This window comes from Macaca mulatta, chromosome 19, assembly GCF_049350105.2.
Source record: "Macaca mulatta isolate MMU2019108-1 chromosome 19, T2T-MMU8v2.0, whole genome shotgun sequence".
NCBI lineage: Eukaryota > Metazoa > Chordata > Mammalia > Primates > Cercopithecidae > Macaca > Macaca mulatta.
Window position 1 is genome coordinate 59,152,810 of NC_133424.1, and position 19,937 is coordinate 59,172,746.

The window sequence follows — 19,937 nt, forward strand, 5'->3', positions numbered from 1 at the left end:
TGCTGAGACCAAGGCCATGGGGCCAGAGATGAGTCCGTTTTAATTGCTGGGGAAACAGGGAGGGGCCTCGGAAATAACTCCCCCCACCCCACTCCCCACGTGTCCCATCCAGTTTGGGCAGGAAGCCACTTGCCCTAGAACAGTTCATTGCTGGGATCCTGTGAAGAACCGCTGTGGAGGGCAGCAGCTGGACGAGGGCACAGGACCTCAGAGAACACTGATGCGCTCCGCCAGCCCCTGCATGTCGTGGTCCTGTGGTGGATGGGCCCCACCGAGATCCCTGTCCGCGGGCAGCCCAGACCCAGGCAGCGGATGCTCTGCCACAAACTGCTCCCAGCGCGCGTCGTCACTCTCATGTGTGATGTATCGCTCTCCCATCTTCCCCTCCAGCTCTCGGAGGTCCAGCCACGTCTGGTACTCCTGGGCCCGACAGAACCGGGGTTAGCTTGGGGTCTGCATTGGAGCAGTGCCTGGAGGCCATCTGCTTTGCCACTGAGAGCTGGGTACCAATGAAGGTGAAGCCACACCCTCTGCAACCCACCCAGCCAGTAGACATTTAGCTTCACCCCCTCTTCCAGCCAATGGCAGGACTAGTCACATTCCAGACCCAAGGAAACCTACATCCGTCACTACCTGCCTAGCCAATAAGCGATCTAGTTCCACCCCTTCCTCCAACCCAACCAATGGGCTAGCCCTGCCCACTGCATCACCTGTAACCAGGGGTGGCTGAGAGATTTGTCCACGCTGTAGCGTTTGCGCATCTTCACCTGCAGCAGGTTGTTGATGAGGTCAATGGCTGCATAGGAAAGAGAAACAGGTCAAGCCCTACAGGTCGAGGGTCACTACTCCTCCAATAGGCACGCCCTAGCCTACCTGCCTGCCACTGACACCTTCCTTCTGCACTAGCTCAGGTGGTTCAGAAGCCTCACCTGTGCCAATCACTCACCCACCCATTTCCTCATTAAAAATTTGTCTCCTCCTGCCCACGCATGTTCACACCAGCTCCCTCTTCACCTGTTCTCTACTTCAATTCCCCCATTTCCCTATGTCACCTTTTTTTTTCTTTTTGTCATACACAGGTACATACAATTACATGTGTACTATTCTTTTTATTTTTATTTATTTATTTATTTATTTATTGAGACGGAGTCTCCCTCTGTCGCCCAGGCTGGAGTGCAGTGGCATGATCTTGGCTCACTGCAACCTCCACCTCCCGGGTTCATGCGATTCTCCTGCCTCAGCCTCCTGAGTAGCTGGGAATACAGGTCTGTGTCACCATGTCCAGCTAACTTTTTGTACTTTTAGTAGAGACAGGGTTCGACCATGTTGGCCAGGCTGGTTTCGAACTCCTGACCTCAAGCAATTCGCCTGCCTTGGCCTCCCAAATTGTTGGGATTACAGGCAAGAGCCACTGCGCCCGGCCTAAATGGATTTTCAACTTACAATATTTCCTTCTTTTTTTTTTTTTTTTTGAGACAGGGTCTCAGTGTTATCCAAGTTGAAGTGCAGTGGCATGATCAATGCTCACTGAAGCCTCTACGTCCCAGCTTAATTGATTATCCTGCCTTAGCCTCCCGAGTAGCTGGGACTACAAGTATCTGTCACTATGGTCGGCTAAATTTTGTATTTTTTGTAGAGACACATTGCCCAGGCTGGTCTGGAACTCCTGGGCTCAAGTAATCTGCCTACCTTGGCCTCCCAAGGTGCTGGGATTACGGCCCTCAGCCACTGCGCCTGACCAACTTATGATATTTTTAATTTACAATGCGTTTATCAGGTTTATCTAATGCCAGTGTAAATCAGGGAGCATTTATGTCATCAGGCTGGGCGCAGTGGCTCATACCTGTAATCCCAGCACTTTGGGAGGCCGAGGCGGGTGGATCACCTGAGGTCAGGGGTTCGAGACAAGCTTGGCCAATATGGAGAAACCCCGTCTCTACTAAAAATACAAAAAATTAACTGGGCATGGTAGTGCATGCCTGTAGTCCCAGCTACTTGGGAGGCTGAGGCAGAAGAACTGCTTGAACTCAGGAGGCAGAGGTTGCAGTGAGCCAAGATCGTGCCACTGCACTCCAGCCTGGGTGACAAAAGCGAAACTCCGTCTCAAAAAAAAAAAAAAAAATGTCATCAGATGGTAGTTAGTCACCATTGCCTGCAGAAGCCTCAGAGACTAAGGCCTGTTCATTGTGAAAAAGAGGACTAGCAAATGTCAAGCTTCAAGACAAGCCAGCACTCATCCGAGGCTCTCTCCTTGATGGGAAGCCTTGAAGGACAAGGCTTCACTGTGTGAACCCATCCGAGGAGAGGCCTGGTGCACACAGGCACCCTGCTCCCGTCAACACCCACAGGATGCTGTGATCCTCACACAGGTGCAACCACACTTAAATTCACTTGTGCACACTCGATGCACTTTTACTCAGGGACTTCTGGGTGGGTCTCAAAAGACAATGTTGGCTGGGTGTGATGGCTTATGCCTGCAATCCCAGCACTTTGGGAGGCTGAGGCAGACAAGTAACTTGAGGTCAGGAGCTCAAGACCAGCCTGGCTAACACGGCAAAACCACGTCTCTACTAAAAATACAAAAAATTAGCCAGGCAGGTGGTGTGTGCCTGTAATCCCAGTTACTTGGGAGACTGAGGCAGGAGAATCCCTTGAACCCAGGAGGCGGAGGTTACAGTGAGCCAAGATCACACCACTGCACTCCAGCCTGGGCGAGAGAGCAAGACTCCGTCTAAAAAAAAAAAAGCCAGTATTGAACACCCCCAGTATTATTCCAGGACTCAAGTCAATCCACATTCTCACTGCTTAGGGCCTGTACTTTTAGACCACCACCAAGACCTTGTCTTGTCCTGCACTGAGCAACCTCCGCATCACCCTGCCCCACCTGCTCCATGAAGTCACACCCTCCAGAGAGGGCTCTTCCCCCTTCCACTCTTCACAGACCACTCAAGGAGCTCCCCCGCACCTGACCCCTCCTGTCCAAGTCATCACAGTATTCCCAGAGCTGGAACAGTCAATGCCTGGCACATCGTAGGCACTCAACATGTTGAATCAATGGTTATAAATACATGAATGTACTTGTTGAATAAATGGTTATAAATAAATGAATGAATGATCCCCCCCTTCCCATACTCCATCTGTCTTCCTGAGCTCCCTGGCTCCAAGACATGTCCCTTGTTCTCCTGGCTTCTGACACACCCCAGTATCTTAGCCTTGCCTCTGGCCCTCTAAACATGCCATCCCACACCCAGCCTCAAAGGTCCAGGCCTTAGGACTTAACTTTTCCAAGCAGGGAAAGTTACAGACCCATTCCCAAGCAGGTTCAAGTCACCAGGCCCGGTGCCACCTCATCAGGCCCAGCCACGACACCAAAGCCCAGGAATGCAGAGATCGCAACGTCTGCCTCAGTCCTGGCTCCCTTCTCCTCCCCGCTCCCATCCCCTCCCAGCTTCCAGGCCTCAGGGTCTGCCCTGTTACTGGACCTCTTCAGAAACCCTCCAAGGCCACATCCCTAGACTGGCCCCCTCGGTCACTGGACCCACTCCAGGCTTCAGGCCCATCTTCACCCAAGTCATGGCCCCAGTACCCAGCAAAGTAGCCAGGCCCTTGTTCCTCAACCCTACCCACTGGTGCCTCCTCTTTGCAAGGCTTACCCTTTTGGGGTCATAAACCCAAAGGCTCCAGGTTCCAACCAATGCCTTGAGGGACTCAGCCCCTTCTCCTGGTCACCCCAGCCCTTTGCCACCCTCAAGTCCAGTCCCTCTCCTGATCCCACCCTAGATAAGCCAAGTCTCACTCAGCCCCCTAAGGCTCCAAGTGTTCTCCTTAGCAGTTTTGGGGCACTTGGTTTCCAGCCCAAGTAACCTAGTCTAGGACTGGGTCCCAGCCCACTGTTTATAGGATGGCTCCTCCTGTGGCCACGCCCCTCCAGTAGGCCCGCCCCACCACTAGGCTCCACCCACAAGGTGCCAGGCTGCTTCCCGGTCCACCCCCTCTCGTGGCCCCACCCACTCCTCCAGCCCCACCCCACAACCCACCCACCCATGGGGTAGGCGGGCCCCAGGCACCTCCAGCTGAGATGTGGCTCCAGGGGCTGGCCGGGTACATGAAGGCAGCGTTCTGGATTTGGTCATTGATGTCCTCGTCCTCGTTGAAAGGGAACGTGCCGCTGAGGCTGACGTACATGATCACGCCCACCGACCACATGTCCAGTGAGCGGTTGTAGCCCTGGTTGAGCAGCACCTCGGGCGCCAGGTAGGCCGGCGTGCCCACCACTGAGCGGCGGAACGACTTCTCGCCGATGATGCGCGCAAAGCCAAAGTCACACAGCTTCACCTGCAGAGGGCGAGGGGCGAAGGCTCTATCGGGTGATGGAGCCGCACCCGCCCCAGCATCCCCACCACACCACCCGCCATGGTATTCCAGAGAAAGCTGAATGCTGGTTTGAATCCAGGCTCCTCGGCTCACTAGCTGAGCAACCCTGGGCAAGTGACTTTCCCTCTCCGTGCCTCAGTTTCCCCATCTATAGGAAGAATATGAGCAGAAGAGCACCTATCTCAGAGGACTGCCATGATGGTTAGTGAGTTAAACCATCCAAAGCCCACAGGACAATATTTGGCATGCAGTTGGTGCACAATAAATGCTAGCTGCTGCTATACCTCTGCCACCTCCAATGGTTTGTTTTGAATAATGCAGATTTTTTTTTTAATAGCCTTAAAATATACATGATTGGGGCATGATGGCTCACGCCTGCAATCCCAGCACTTTGGGAGGCCAAGGAAGATGGATCATTTGAGGTCAGGAGTTCGAGACCAGCCTGGCCAACATGGTGAAACCCTGTCTCTACTAAAAATACAAAAATTAGCCAGGCGTGGTGGCACAAGCCTGTGGTCCCAGCTACTTGGGAGACTGAGGCAGGAGAATCGCTTGAACCTGGGAGGCAGAGGTTGCAGTGAGCCGAGATCGTGCCACTGCACTCCAGCCTGGGTGACAGAGCGAGACTCCGTCTCAAAAAACAAACAAACATGAAACATAATGGAGATCTTAACAGTCCCTACCTTAAAGGGTGCTTATTTAAACTGAAAGAGGAATATATATGCAACGTGTTAGGAGCAGTGTCTAGCACAGAATGAGCCTCGGTGATCTCAGGTCAGGAACCTAATTTCTCCAGGCCTTGATTTTGTCATCTGTATTGGGGGACTGTTGATAACAGCCTCCTCTCAGGCTTTCCTGGGGATTAGGTAGGAGCAGGTGCTGACTGCGGTAGCCGGCAGACAGTACGGTGTATGCCTACCTTTCCCTCATTGTCTTATTTATTTTTTTGAGATGGAGTCTTGCTCTGTCGCCCAGGCTGGAGTGCAGTAGCGTGATTTTGGCTCACTGCAACTTCTGCCTCCCGGGTTCAAGCAATTCTCCTGCCTCAGCCTCCCAAATAGCTGGGATCACAGGGACCTACCACCACACCTGGCTAATTTTTATATATTTAGTAGAGACGACGTTTTACCATGTCAGCTAGGCTGGTCCCAAACTCCTGACCTCAGGTGTTCCGCCTGCCTCGGCCTCCCGAAGTGCTGGGATTACAGACATGAGCCACCACGCCTGGCCCCTTTCCCTCATTGTTAATGGCTGCAGTGTAAGGTCATGGACAGGCTTTGGAGCCAGCAAGACCTGGGTTCAAGGTCCTGTTCTGCTGCCTACCACTCTCAGCCTCAGTCCCCGCTCTGTTCATGTATTGTCCCTTCCCTGTTCAAAACCCTTCCTTGGCTCACTGTTGCTTGCAGGATAGAGCCCCAAATCCTTGAAGTCTGAAGCCTCTGTCAACTTTGAAACCAGCCACGTGCCAACTCCTGAGCTGAATCTCAATGTGACAGCCACACTTTCCTGAGGTCCTCTACCCTTTCTACAGATCTTATAGATCTTTCCCTTTTCCAAGATCTACCCTTTCCTATGAATCTTTTTTTTTTTTTTTTTTTTTTGAGACGGAGTCTCGCTTTGTCGCCCAGGCTGGAGTGCAGTGGCGCAATCTCAGCTCACTGCAAGCTCCACCTCCTGGGTTCACGCCATTCTCCGAGTAGCTGGGACTACAGGCGCGCACCACCACGCCTGGCTAAGTTTTTGTATTTTTAGTAGAGATGGGATTTCACTGTGTTAGCCAGGATGGTCTCGATCTCCTGACCTCGTGATCTGCCCACCTCGGCCTCCCAAAGTGCTGGGATTACAGGCATGAGCCACCGCGCCTGGCTGGATCTTTTTTTAAAATTTTTATTTATTTTATTTTTATTTTTTTAGCCCAGGTCTTGCTCTGTTGCCCAGGCTGGACTGCCGTGGTGTGATCTCGGCTCACTGCAACCTCCACCTCCTGGGTTCAAGCAACTCTCCTGCCTCAGCCTCCCGGGTAGCTGGGATTACAGGTGCCTGCCACCATGCCCGGCTAATTTTTGTATTTTTAGTAGAGACAGGGTTTCACCATGTTAGCCAGGCTGGTCTCCAACTCCTGACTTCAAGTGATCTGCCCACCTCAGCCTCCCAAAGTGTTGAGATTACAGGCATGAGCCACTGTGCCCGACCAGAAAACTTTTAAATATGTTTGGAACAACTTGGGTATGTCAATCTATTTCCCCAACTGTCACACACCAGATTTTGAAGACATAGTATGAAAAACAAGCAGAATATTTCACTGAACTTTGTTTATTTTTTAAGAGACAGGGTCTTGCTCTGTCACCCCAGCTGGAGTACAGTGGCACAATTATAGCTCACTGTGGATGCAGACTCAAACTCCTGGGCTCAAGCTATCCTCCCATCTTGGCCTCCCAAAGTGCAGGGATTATAGGCATAAGCCACCTTGCCTGGCCTTAATAATTTTTATGTTGACTATTGAATAAAGTGCTATATGTTGGGATACACTATATTATTAAAATTAATTTCATCTGTTTCTTTTTACTTTTTTTTTTTTTTTTTGAGATGGAGTTTCGCTCTTGTTGCCCAGGCTAGAGTGCAATGGCACGATCTCAGCTCACCGCAATCTCCACCTCCTGGGTTCAAGCGATTCTCCTGCCTCAGCCTCTGGAGTAGCTGGGATTATAGGCATGCACCACGACGCCTGGCCAATTTTTTGTATTTTTAGTAGAGATGGGGTTTCTCCATGTTGGTCAGGCTGGTCTCAAACTCCTGACCTCAGATAATCCATCCGCCTCGGCCTCCCAAAGTGCTGGGATTACAGGCGTGAGCCACCGCACCCGGTCTTCTTTTTTTTTTTTTTTTTTTTTTTTTAAGAGCTAGAGTCTCACTCTGTCACTCAGGCTGGAGTGCAGTGGCATGATCATAGCTCACTGCAGCCACCCAACTCCTGGGCTCAGGCAATCCTCCCATCTCAGCCTCCTAAGCAGCTGGGACTATAGGTGTACGCCACCATTCCCGGCTAATTTTTTTCATTTTTTGTACAGATGAAGTCTCGCTTTGTTGCCCAGGCTAGTCTCAAACTTTTGGGCTCAAGTGATCCTCCTGCCTCAGCCTCCCAAAATGCTGATTACAGGCAAGAGCCACTGTGCCTGGCCCCCACATCTTGATTAATATAATCCCCTTCCCCATCCCCATCCCGGCCATCAGCGTTGCCTGGATTTCCCCAAATCAGGAGGGGACATAACTGACCTGAGGAAATGGGTCCGCTGATGCCAGCAACACGTTTTCTGGTTTCAAGTCACAGTGGACAATGTTCTTGAAGTGAAGATGTCTCAAAGCCACTAGGATCTGAGGGGAGCAGATGGGGCCAGTAAGAAAGGTAGACAGGTACTCAGCCAAATCTCACCCTCAGCAGCCAGCCCTCCAAACCCGTCCATGCTTTTTTTTTTTTTTTTTTTTTGAGACAGAGTCTTGCTCTGTAACCCAGGCTGGAGTGCAGTGGCATGATCTCAGCTCACTGCAATCCCACCTCGCGGGTTCAAGTGATTCTCCTGCCTCAGCTTCCCAAGTAGCTGGGACTACAGGCGTGTGCCACCATGCCTGGCTAATTTTATTTTTTTCTTTTTGAGGCGGAGTCTCACTTTGTCACCTGGGGTGGAGTGCAGCGGCGTGATCTCAGCTCACTGCAACCTCCGCCTCCAGGGCTCAAGAGATTCTCCTGCCTCAGCCTCCCGAGTAGCTGGGATTACAGGTGCCGGCCACTATGCCCAGCTAATTTTTTCTATTTTTAGTAGAGACGGGTTTCACCATATTGGCCAGGCTGGTCTCGAACTCCTGACCTCGTGATTCGCCCACCTCGGCCTCCCAAAGTGCTTGGATTGCAGGCGTGAGTCACTGCACCCAGACCTGCCCTGATAGTTTTTTTTGTATTTTTAGTAGACAGGGTTTCACCATGTTGATCAGGTTGGTCTCCAACTCCTGGCCTCAAGTGATCCACCCATCTCAGCCTCCCAAAATGCTGGGATTACAGACATGAGTGAGTCACTACGCCTGGCCCCATCCATGCCTTCCTACACACCCCTGCCAGGGAAACAGGAGGCACTGGAGCACCAAAGAATCTCAGAATCATAGAACCATTTACACCTGAGAGAGAAGAGTTAAATGTAAACTAGAAAGGCTCGGTTACATGAGAGGGGCTGTGAAGATCCTGAGATCTTCTAGCATATGGTAAACTCCTGAATGCTACTAATAGAGCAGGCATTTTCAAGATCCAACTATGTGATTCTTTTTTTTTTTTTTGAGACAGAGTCTTGCTCTGTCACTCAGGCTGGAGCGCAGAGCTGGGATCACAGCTCACTGCACCCTCGACCTCTCAGGCTCAATCCATCCTCCCACCTCAGCCTCCCTAGTAACTGGGATTACAGGCACACACCATCACACCTGACTATAGAGACAGTGTCTCACCATGTTGCCCAGGCTGGTCTCAAACTCCTGCACTCAAGTGAACCACCCACCTCAGCCTCCCAAAGTGCTGGGATAACAGGCGTGAGCCACCCCACCTCACCCTTTTTTTTTTTTTTAAGAGATGGAGTCTCCCTCCGTCACCAGGCTGAAGTGCAGTATCATTTGCTACAGCCGCAAACTAATTGGGTTAAGTGATCATCCAACCTCAGTCTCCCAAATAGCTGGGACTACAGGCATGTGCCACTATGTCAGGCTTTGATTCCCCCCAGCTTTTTTTTTTTTTTTTTTTGAGAAGGCCTCTTGGTTTCAAGCAATTCTCCTGCCTCAGCCTCCTGACCAGCTGGGATTACAGGCGCACACCACCATGCCCAGCTAATTTTTGCATTTTTAGTAAAGATGGTTGCTCTCTCTGTTGGTCAGGATGGTCTTGAACTCCTGACCTCGTGATCCACCCACCTTGGCCTCCCGAAGTGCTGGTATTACAGGCATGAGCCACTGCACCTAGCCTGATTCCATTTTTTAAAAAAATATTTTTCATCCTTACAAAAAACTTTGGGTGCGGTGACTCAAGCCTGTAATCCCAGCACTTTGGAAGACTGAGACAGGTGGATCACCTGAGGTCAGGTGTTAGACACCATCCTGGCCAACATGGCGAAACCCTGTCTCTATTAAAAATACAAAAATTAGTTGGGCGTGGTGGCGGGTACCTGTAGTCCCAGCTACTTGGGAGGTTGAGGCAGGAGAATCATTTGAATCTGGGAGGTGGAGTTTGCAGTGAGCCAAGATCATGCCTTTGCACTCCAGCCTGGGTGACAGAGCGAGAATCTGTCTCAAAAAAAAAAAAAAAAAAAAAAAAGAGGCAGAGAGATTCTAGAGCCAATCTGCCCTGCCCAGGTGGAGAACCTGGCTCAATGCTTACGAACTTACGGCCTTGGGCAAGTCTCTTCACCTCTCTGGCTCTCAGTTTCCTCATCCATAAAATGGGGGTGATAATAGTACCCACCCACCAGCCTGGCCAACATGGTGAAACCCCATCTCTACTAAAAATACAAAAATAAGCCGGGCGTGGTGGCGCGAGCCTGTAATCTCAGCTACCTGGGAGGCTGAGGCGGGATAATTGCTTGAACCCAGAGGCAGAGGCTGCAGTGAGTTAACATCGCACCACGGCACTCCAGCCTGGGCAACAGAGCGAGACCCCATCTCAAAAAAAAAAAAAAAGAGTACCGACCTCACAGGTTGCTATAAGGTTTAAAGCGTATCTAAAGATGCATGTAAAGCGCTTAGGATAGCTAACCACTGTATGTTAGATGTTACTGTTGTTGTTATTAGTTACTATTTTTGTGATGGCCTATTGGTAAATATATTTGTGTGTGTCTCTTAAATAAAGCTTCTCCTGCTGTATGTTCCTATGATGACAAGGTAAGCTGAGTGGAAGAAAAAAAAAAAAACCATTATCATTTGTAACCATTTATCTGTGAGAATCATATTTCTTGATTCTCTCAAACAAAATGCCAAGTACACCAGAAGCACAGTGTTGTACTACTGCAATTATTATCTATGTCTCAGAATTTAAATACTTGTGTTTATTCTGATTTAAAAAAAAAAAAATTTTTGTAGAGATGGCATCTTGCTGTGTTGCCCAGGCTGGTCTTAAACTCCTGGCCTCAAATGATACTCCCACCTCAGCTACCCAAACCTTGAGATTACAGGCATGATCCACCCTGCCCAGCCAAACTCCTCATTCTACAGACTGGGAGACCAAGCTGGAAAGATGCATGTGTTGTATGTCATCTCCAGGTTGTTTTTTTGAGACGGAGTCTCACTCTGTTGCCCAGGTTGGGGTGCAACGGCATGACCTCAGCTCACTGCAAATTCCACCTCCCAGGTTCAAGCGATTCTTGTGCCTCAGCCTCCTGAGTAGCTGGGATTACAGGTGTGCGCCACCACATCTGGCTAATTTTTGTATTATTAGTAAAGATGGGATTTCACCATGTTGGCCAGGCTGGTCTCAAACTCCTGACCTCAGGTGATCCACCCACCTTGGCCTCCCAAAGTTCTAGGATGACAGGCGTGAGCCACCTCGCCCGGCCCATTTCCAGATTTTGTCAGTTGATTTTCTCCCAGTTCATGTGAATAAAGAGGGCAGGTTAGGCTGGGCATGGTGGCTCATGCCTGTAATCCCAGCACTTTGGGAGGCCGAGGTGGGCAGATCACGAAGTCAAAAGTTCAAGACCAGCCTGACTGACATGGTGAAACCCCATCTCTACTAAAAATACAAAAATTAGCCAGGTATGGTGGCGTTTGCCTGTATTCCCAGCTACGCAGGAGGCTGAGGCAGGAGAATCACTTGAACCCAGGAGGCAGAGGTTGCAGTGAGCTGAGATAGTGCCACTGAACTCCAGCCTGGGTGACAGAGCGAGACTCCGTCTCAAAAAAACAAAAAAAAACAAAAAACAAAAAAAACCATTGGCCAGAGACGGTGGCTTATGCTTGTAATCCCAGCACTTTGGGAGGCTGAGGTGGGTGGACCACGAGGTCAGGAGTTCAAGACTAGCCTGGCCAACATAGTGAAACCCCATCTCTACTAAAAATACAAAAATTAGCTGGGTGTGCTGGCACGCGCCTGTAGTCCCAGCTACTCAGGTGGCTGAGGCAGGACAATCGTTTGAACCTGGGAGGCAGAGATTGCAGTGAGCTGAGACTGTGCTACTGCACTCCAGCCTGGGTGACAGAGTGAGACTTCGTCTCAAAAAAATAAAAAAAAAAAAGAGGGCAGGTTGGAAGCTAGATAGATCCAGACTGGAAGCTAGATAGATCCAGACTCAAATCTTGGCTGGAAAGCTACTCGGCTGTGACCTCGAGGGAGACAGCTATCTCCCTGAGCCTCAGTTTCCTCATCTATACAATGGGGGTTATAACAATACCTACCTCATAGGATGGTGGTGAGGCCTAAATAAGCTCATGAGGTAAAGGGTTTAGCACAGGGCTTGGATGTAGAGCAGGCAAGAGCCCAGAAAGCAGAAATCTGCAGAGAGAGAAAGAAGAGCAAGCAGGCAAAAAGAGAGGAAGAGACGAAGGCCGGAAAGAGAAACCCCCTCAGCTGCTGCAAGCAGCCACCTGTGAGAACCACGATTCCTCTCCACACCTGAAGTCTGGATGTGGCCGGGCGCGGAGGCTCACACCTGTGATCCCAGCACTTTAGGAGGCTGAGGCGGGCAGATCACTTGAGGTCAGGAGTTCGAGACCGGCCTGGGCAACATGATGAAACCCCATCTCTACTAAAATTACAAAAAATTAGCCAGGTATGGTGGCACACACCTATAATCCCAGCTACTCGGAAGGCTGAGGTAGGAGAATCACCTGAACCCAGGAGGCGGAGGGTGCAGTGAGCCGAGATCGTGCCACTGCACTTCAGCCTGGGCAACAAAGCAAGACTCTGTCTCAAAAATAAATAAATAATAAGGTCTGGATGAGGTTGCATCAGGGGATTTCTGTCCCCATCCCATAAGCCAGCCTGACAAACAGGCACACTGCCTGAGAGGATAAGGGTGCTGGGCCAGGGTAAAGGAAACAGCAACGATGACTCTGAGACCCACAGAGCTGTCTCAGAAGAAGACAAGGCGCCAACCAGAAAGAAAGGCCTTTCTAGGAGGGATGTGAAACACAGAAACCACAAAAGGGGATATTTAACATCATAAAAGTTCAACTCTATGGCAGGCTGGATGCAGTGGCTCACGCCTGTAACCGGACACTTTGGGAGGCTGTGGCAAGAGGACCACTTAAGCCCAGGAGTTCGAGACCAGCCTGGGCAACATGGCAAGAGCCTGTCTTTACAAAAACATAAAAAAAAAAAAAATGCCAGGTGTGATGGCTCATGCCTGTGGTTCCAGCTAACTCAGGAGACTGAGATGGGAGGATCACTTGAGCCCAGGAGTTCAAGACCAGCCTGGGCAACACGGCAAGACCTTGTCTCTACAAAAACATTAAAAAAAAAAAAAAATTAGCTGGACATGGTGGCTCATGCCTGGGGTTCCAGCTAACTCAGGAGACTGAAATAGGAGAATCGCTTCAGCCCAGCAGTTTGAGGCTGCAGTGAGCTATGATCACACCACTGCACTCCAGCCTGGATGACAGAATGAGACCCTGTCTCAAAAAAAAATAAAAATAGAATAAAATAAAACCCTATGCTAAATAAAAGCTAAATATAAAATAAAGAGGCAAACAAATACTGGGATAAAACCATTGAACAACATAAGTGATAAGAATCTAATGTGCCCTCCCAAAAAAAGAAATCAGAACAGAGGCTGCGCACAGTGGCTCATGCCTGTAATCCCAGCACTTTGCAAGGCTGAGGCCCAGTTGGGAGGATCACTTGAGCCCAGGAGTTGAAGACCAGCCTGGGCAATATAGCGAGACCCTGTCTTTATAAAAATTAGCTGGGCGTGATGGCTGATCCCTGTAGTCTCAGCTACTCAGCAGGCTGAGGCAGGAGAATCTCCTGAACCCGGGAAGTCGAGGCCGCAGCGAGCCATGGTTGTACCGCTGCACTCCAGCTCGGGTGACGGAGCGAGACCCTGTCTCAAAAAAAACAAACAAAAAGCACAGGCACACAAGGAAAATCTGTCTGAATGTAACACAAATGAGTTTGACATCACCAGTTAAAAGCAAAGATCCTAGGTTCAAATCCCACCAGCTATGTGACTCTGGACAAGTTATTTGATGTCTCTGACCTTCAGTTTCTTCAACCGTAAAAGGGGAGTGAGAATAATAGCACCTCCTACATAGGTTACTATGAAGATTAAATGAGTTTGAAGAATGCCTGGCACATAGTAAGTGCTCAATAAATGTCAGTGACCACATTATTTATCATCACCATTATCAGCCTCCCTTGTCCTGGCCCTGCTCACCTGAGCGATCATTGTCTAAGGCTGGGGCTGTATTGGTCATCCCTGTGTCCTCAGCACTGCCTAGCAAGGCACCAAGCACAGAGGATGGACTAGGGAGTATTTGTTGACCAACTGAATGAATGAATGAGAGAAAAAGGGCTCCTTGACGCTTTCTTCTATTGTTTGGTTTTGAGACAGGGTCTCGCTCTGTCACCCAGGCTGGAGTGCAGTGGCATGGTCATCGCTCACTGCAGCCTTGACCACCTAGATTCAAGAGATCCTCTCCACTCCCTCCTCCCAAGCAGCCAGGACTACAGACTTGTGCTACCAGGCACCACATCCAGCTAGATCTTCTTTTTTTTTTTTTTTTTTTTTTTTGTAGAGATGGGATCTCACTATGTTGCCTAGGCGGGTCTCCAACTCCTGGCTTCAAGTGATCCTCTTGCCTTGGCCTCCCAAAGTGCTGGGATTATGGGCATGAGCCAGCCTGTTTTTGAGATGGGCTCTTGCTATGTTGCCCAGGCTGTCTCAAACTCCTGGGCTCAAGCAGTCCTCTGGCCTTAGCCTCCTGAATAGCTGAGATTAGAGGTGTACCCCACCATGCCTGACTCCTCTTTTTACCAGATGAGTCAAATCAGGTCCAGGGAGCCTGACTGATCTTTTTTTTTTTTTTTATAGTAAAAGTAGCTATCATTACTACTAGTCTATTATTTTTCTATTATTATTACTCTTTATTATTATTATTATTGAGATGAAGTCTCACTCTTGTCCCCCAGGTTGCAGTGCAGTGGCACGATCTTGGCTCACTGCAACCTCTGCCTCCCGGGTTCAAGCGATTCTCCTGCCTCAGCCTCCCAAGTAGCTGGGATTACAGGCGCCCGCCACCACGCCCAGCTAATTTTTGTATTTTTAGTAGAAATGGGGTTTCACCATGTTGGCCAGGCTGATCTCAAACTCCTGACCTCAGGTGATCCGCCTGCCTCAGCCTCCCAAAGTGCTGGGATTACAGGCATGAGCCACCGCGCCCAGACTACTCTTTATTATTATTATTATTATTTTTTTTTTTTGAGGCGGAGTCTCGCTCTGTCGCCCAGGCTGGAGTGCAGTGGCGCGATCTCGGCTCACTGCAAGCTCCGCCTCCCGGGTTCCCGCCATTCTCCTGCCTCAGCCTCCCGAGTAGCTGGGACTACAGGTGCCGCCACCACGCCCGGCTAATTTTTTTGTATTTTTAGTGGAGACGGGGTTTCATTGTGTTAGCCAGGATGGTCTCGATCTCCTGACCTCGTGATCCGCCCGTCTCGGCCTCCCAAAGTGCTGGGATTACAGGCTTGAGCCACCACGCCCAGCCTCTTTATTTAATTTTTAATTGTTATTGTCACTCTATTATTTTTCTTTTTTCTTTCTTTTTAGAGACAGGTCTCGCTATGTTGCCCAGGCTGGAGTGCAGTGCCTCTTCACAGATGCGATCCCACTACTGCTCAGCACAAGAGCTTTGACCTGCTCTGCTTCCAACCTGGGCTGCTTTGCAACCTGGTGGTCCCCCGCTCCCAGGAGGTCACCGCATGGATGCCGAACTTAATGAGAACAACTGATCAGCGCAGAACTCCTGGGATCAAGTGATCCTCCTGCCTCAGCCTCCTGAGTAGCTGGGACCACAGGCACATGCTACCGTGCCCGGCTTATTCTTTATATTATGGTTATTATTACTCCTGTACGATTATGGTTTTTATTTATTAATTTATTTATTTTCTTGAAACAGAGTCTTGCTCTGTCGCCCAGGCTGGAGTGCAGTGGCGCGATCTCAGCTCACTGCAAGCTCTGCCTCCTGGGTTTACACCATTCTCCTGCCTCAGCCTCCCGAGTAGCTGGGACTACAGGCGCCCGCCACCACGCCCGGCTAATTTTTTGTATTTTTAGTAGAGACGGGGTTTCACAATGTTAGCCAGGATGGTCTCCTTTTCCTGACCTCGTGATCTGCCCACCTTGGCCTCCCAAAGTGCTGGGATTACAGGTGTGAGCCACCATGCCCGGCCTGATTATGGTTTCTATTATCTGCTATCGTGACTCCCGCCAGTGTCTTCCCGACCCCCTAGGCATACAGGGCCTCTCTAAGCCGACACCTGATGGAGAGGGGTGGGTGGCAGCGGGCAGAATGGCGCACCTGGGTGATGAGGAACTTGGTGAGGCGCTCAGGCAGCCGGCCCTTCTCACTGGACAGGATCATCTCCAACATGTCTCCATGCAGCTTCTCCATCACCACAAACACTTTCTCAGGCGTCTCGAACATGCACTCCAGGTTCACGATCCCAGGGTGCCGCAGGCTCTGCAGGGTGGGGAGCGGGGTCAGGGCCCAGGTCGCCCACGAACTCAGACCCCAAAGGGTCAGGTATGGGAGCAGGAGGATGACAAACAAGGAGAAGGATGTCCCTGGGGTGTTGGCACTCGGGGAGGGAAGGGGGCTTCCCACAGGCCAAGACAGAACAGGCCCACCTCCACCCCACCTGCCAGGTGCCCAGAAGGATCTTTTTTTTCTTTCTGGGCACCAGAAAGAAAGAGATGGGGTTTCACCATGTTGGCCAGGCTGGTCTCAAATTTCTGGCCTCAAATGATCCTCCCACCTCGGCCTCCCAAAGTGCTGGGATTACAGGCATGAGCCACTATGCCCGGCCCAGAAGGATCTTTACATCCTGAAATTCTGGTGGAGGCCCAGGGTTGCAGGAGGGAGGAGCGGGAGCTTGGAGAAATGGGGAGAGCTCTGCATGTCTGTATCTTTTAAATCCATACCCCCTCTCATATTCCCCAGTCCTATCCTGGTCTAACCCCTCTCTCCCACCCAGATCCCCACTCAGCCTCCTGGCTACAGTCACTTCCCTTTCCACCCACCCTCCAGATGGCAGCCCAAGGGATTTTCCTAAAGTATGCACCTGATTCTGCCCCTCCCTTGCTCAAAAGCCTTCTGTGGCTCCCCAGTACCCTCGGGAGAAAGTCCCAAGGGTCTGGCTTCACCCTCCTCCCTGGCCTCATCTTCCAGTACCTCCTTTCTAGAAAACCTCATGCTCCCTCTCACCAGGCCTTTGTACAGGCTGGTCCCTCTGCTAAGAACACCTTCTCCTCCTCTTCAGTCTCAACATGCATATGGTTTCCTCCAGGAAGCCTTCCCTGACCACCCCTACACACTGGGTCAGCTGGCCCGTGAAAGGAAGCAGCAGAAAGGGAAGGCGGCCTGGTGCTTACCTGCAGAATGGCCACTTCGTTCCGGAGCTGGCTCTCCTGCTTGGTGGGGAAGCGCAGTTTGTCAATGACCTTAACTGCCACGTCCCGGCCTGTCTTCCGGTGCTTTCCTGGGCAGGGAGTCAGACAGATGGGGGTTGAGAGAGCAAGACCACCTAGTTTGGCAGGAGTATCTCCACCTCTGCTGACCTCTGCCCCCCCATCATAGAGACAGTCAGAGTTGGGCAGAGTTGGAGGCCCCAGGAGATATGTGAAAAGGCCAGCAGAGGTGCACTTTGGGAGTAAAGGCAGAAACAAGGAAAGCAAAAAACAAAGCTCCAAAGAAGAGAATGTATAACATGGGAAACTGGATTTATAACCAGTCAGGATCTAGCATCTAGTTTTGTGGGGCCCATAAGAGTCCTGGGGACAGGGGAGAGACAAAAGTGAGGGGACTCTAGGTTCAGAATTATCTCCACCCACATTCTACACTTCCAAGAGTGTAGAATTTACCCTCCCTGTCCTATCCAGCTCTAGGATCTAGCTCTGTGACAAATCAAAGTGTAAAATTTACCACCCCTTGAATCCAATCAGAATCTAGGATTTAGCCTGTGGCCAATCAGAATGCCGAATCTGCCCTCCTAGTCAGTCAGAATCTAGGATCTAGCTCTGTGGCCAGAGTGCAGAATCTATCCTCCTATCCAATCAGAATCTAGGATCTAGTTCTGTGGCCAATAAGAATGCAGAATCTATACTGCAATCCAATCAGAATCTAGGTTCTAGCTCTGTGGCTAATCAGAATGCAGAATCTACCTTCCCTATCCAATCAAAATCTACCTCTGTGACTAATCAGAGTGCTGAATTTACGCTTCCTATTTACAACAGGAGGAGAGTCCATTGGTTTCTCCCAGTGAGAAAAGAACCTACAACCAGTCCACCTAGGATCTAGCTTTCTAACCCAATCAACATAGGAGGTGAGCATGTGACCAATCAGAAAGGAAGGGTTGGAGCTACAGCAGCTTCCCCCAGCCCCAGGCCCCCTCTGGGTTAGCTCTAAAGTGTCCTCACCTCCATAGACCACTCCAAACTGCCCTGAGCCCAGCACTTCATCAGGGAAGATCTGATAGACAGTGGCGATGTCCTGCAGGGTGAAGACAGGGCAGGTCAGGGGTGCAAATGGAAATCGGGGAGGGGGAGTCAAGGAGCTGAGAGAGCTGGGGAGGGTTTGTGGGAAGGGAGGGCATCATGTGTGGGCAGGAGTCTCACCACATTCTCTTGGATCTGACTGTTGGACACAGAGATGCTCAGAGAAGCTTGTCCTGGGGAGAGGGGAGAGAGAGAGGTGAGGGGACTCCAGGCTCAGGATTATCTCCACCTATACCTGCAAAGGCAGACTTGGGAGTCAGGCCACCCAGATTTGAATCCAATGTTCGATACAACATGCAGCTTCAGGCTGGTGACTTGTCCACTATGAACCTCGGTTTCCTCATCTAGAAAATGGGGATAATAAAAGGACCTCCCTCATAGGGCCACCAGGAAGAGTAAATGAGATGTACTGAGTGGCTAAAGGAGTGACGTTACGGATGATTTTGCTGAGCATTTTACCCTAGGATCTCAGCACCAGGGGAGGCAGACTGACCTCAATATACAGAGAAGGAAACCGAGTCTTGGAGGGAAAGCCCAGACTGACTCCTGCGTCTTCCCTTGAATTTGTCCCCCTACAAACCCAACCAGAGCCAGATATTTCTAAATTCGGATCTTTCTGCCACTTGAATGTCTCTCTCTTCCACCAGTCTAGGCCCCTGCTCGCCCTCCAACTCTGGGTCCTCACTCCACAGCCCCTTCCCTGGTCTCCTTGCCCCAGTCGTGCCCCTCCTATTCACCTCCCACAGAGAAGCCAGAGGGATCTTACTGAGGCACAAGGCTGACCCTATCCTTCCTCTGCTCACAACTCTGCCATGGCTCCCCCGTGCCCTGAGGAAGAAGCCTGAGCTCCTTAAATGGTCTAAAAGGCATGGCCTAGGCCCTCATCTACCTCTGACTTCAACCCCCCACATGCTATTCCTGACACACTGGCCTCCTTGCTGGGCCTCAAATACAGCAAGCTCTCTTCTACCTTCTAGTCTCGGCATGTGCTGTTTCCCCTGCCAGGAAAACTCTTTCCTTCATCCTAGACTTAGCTAAATCCTCCTCATCCTCAAGTGTCAGCTCAAATGTCACTCCTAGAACCAAGCTGGATCACTGTCGCAAATGTTCTGTATCACACTCGTTGCTTGTATGGGTTAATGATCAGTGTCTGTAACCCACACTGGATTATAAGCTCCAGAGGGTGGGAACCTGGTACTCTTTCATCACTTTTTGCCTCTGCCTAAAATGAGATCTCATTTTCTTTCCCACATCTCACCCTGCCTCGGCCTCCAGGTCTCAGTTCAGATGTCACCTCCTCCAGCAAGCCCTCCTATACACCCAGATTGGGTCAGGTACCCCTCTAGGCCCCTCCAGCTCCCTGGCTCCCTTGTCCCAACCCTGCCCACCCTGGACTATCACTCTCTGAAGACAGGTATTCTGCCCTACTGGACTCTGAGCCCCATGAGGGCAGGTCTTGGGCTGTCCTGATCACTGGGTCCCCAGCACTGTCCCGCGTAGAGGAGGCACTCAGTAAGTGCATGAGGACTTATCAGCACCTGGGACAAGGCTCATGGAGGGGAAGTGACATGCCCAAGCCCACATATCAGGCCAGGAGCTTAACAGAGATTTGTTGTGGATTTTTGTGTTTTTTGTTTGTTTTTTCTTTTTTGGAGACAGAGTCTTGCTCTGTCACCCAGACTGGAGTGCAGTGGTGCGATCACGACTCACTACAGCCCCTCAACCTCCCAGACTCAAGCAATTCTCCTGCCTCAGCCTCCCAAGTACCTGGAACTACAGGAGTGCGCCACCACACCTGGCTAATTGTTTTTATTTTTTGTAGAGATGGAATCT

General features: G+C 50.6%; 1 protein-coding gene across 6 annotated transcripts in view; it reads right to left on the minus strand.

The window, feature by feature from the left end:
- The window catches only part of PRKD2 (protein kinase D2), a 43,999-nt gene continuing 24,062 nt past the window's right edge, over positions 1-19,937 (minus strand). For 4 of the 6 annotated variants that reach the window (XM_077980522.1, XM_015124319.3, XM_015124320.3 and 1 more), the window contains 8 exons: positions 18,225-18,277; positions 18,027-18,099; positions 16,983-17,089; positions 15,910-16,071; positions 7,648-7,746; positions 4,068-4,335; positions 711-796; positions 1-420 (listed from right to left, as the gene is read on the minus strand). In XM_077980522.1, coding sequence (XP_077836648.1) covers positions 208-420; positions 711-796; positions 4,068-4,335; positions 7,648-7,746; positions 15,910-16,071; positions 16,983-17,089; positions 18,027-18,099; positions 18,225-18,277 — 1,061 coding nt within the window. In that variant the 3' untranslated portion in view covers positions 1-207. Of the gene's footprint in view, positions 421-710; positions 826-3,921; positions 4,336-7,647; positions 7,747-15,909; positions 16,072-16,982; positions 17,090-18,026; positions 18,100-18,224; positions 18,278-19,937 lie in introns of all 6 variants that reach the window. The other 2 variants (XR_013409951.1, XM_077980521.1) reach the window with 2 other exon arrangements.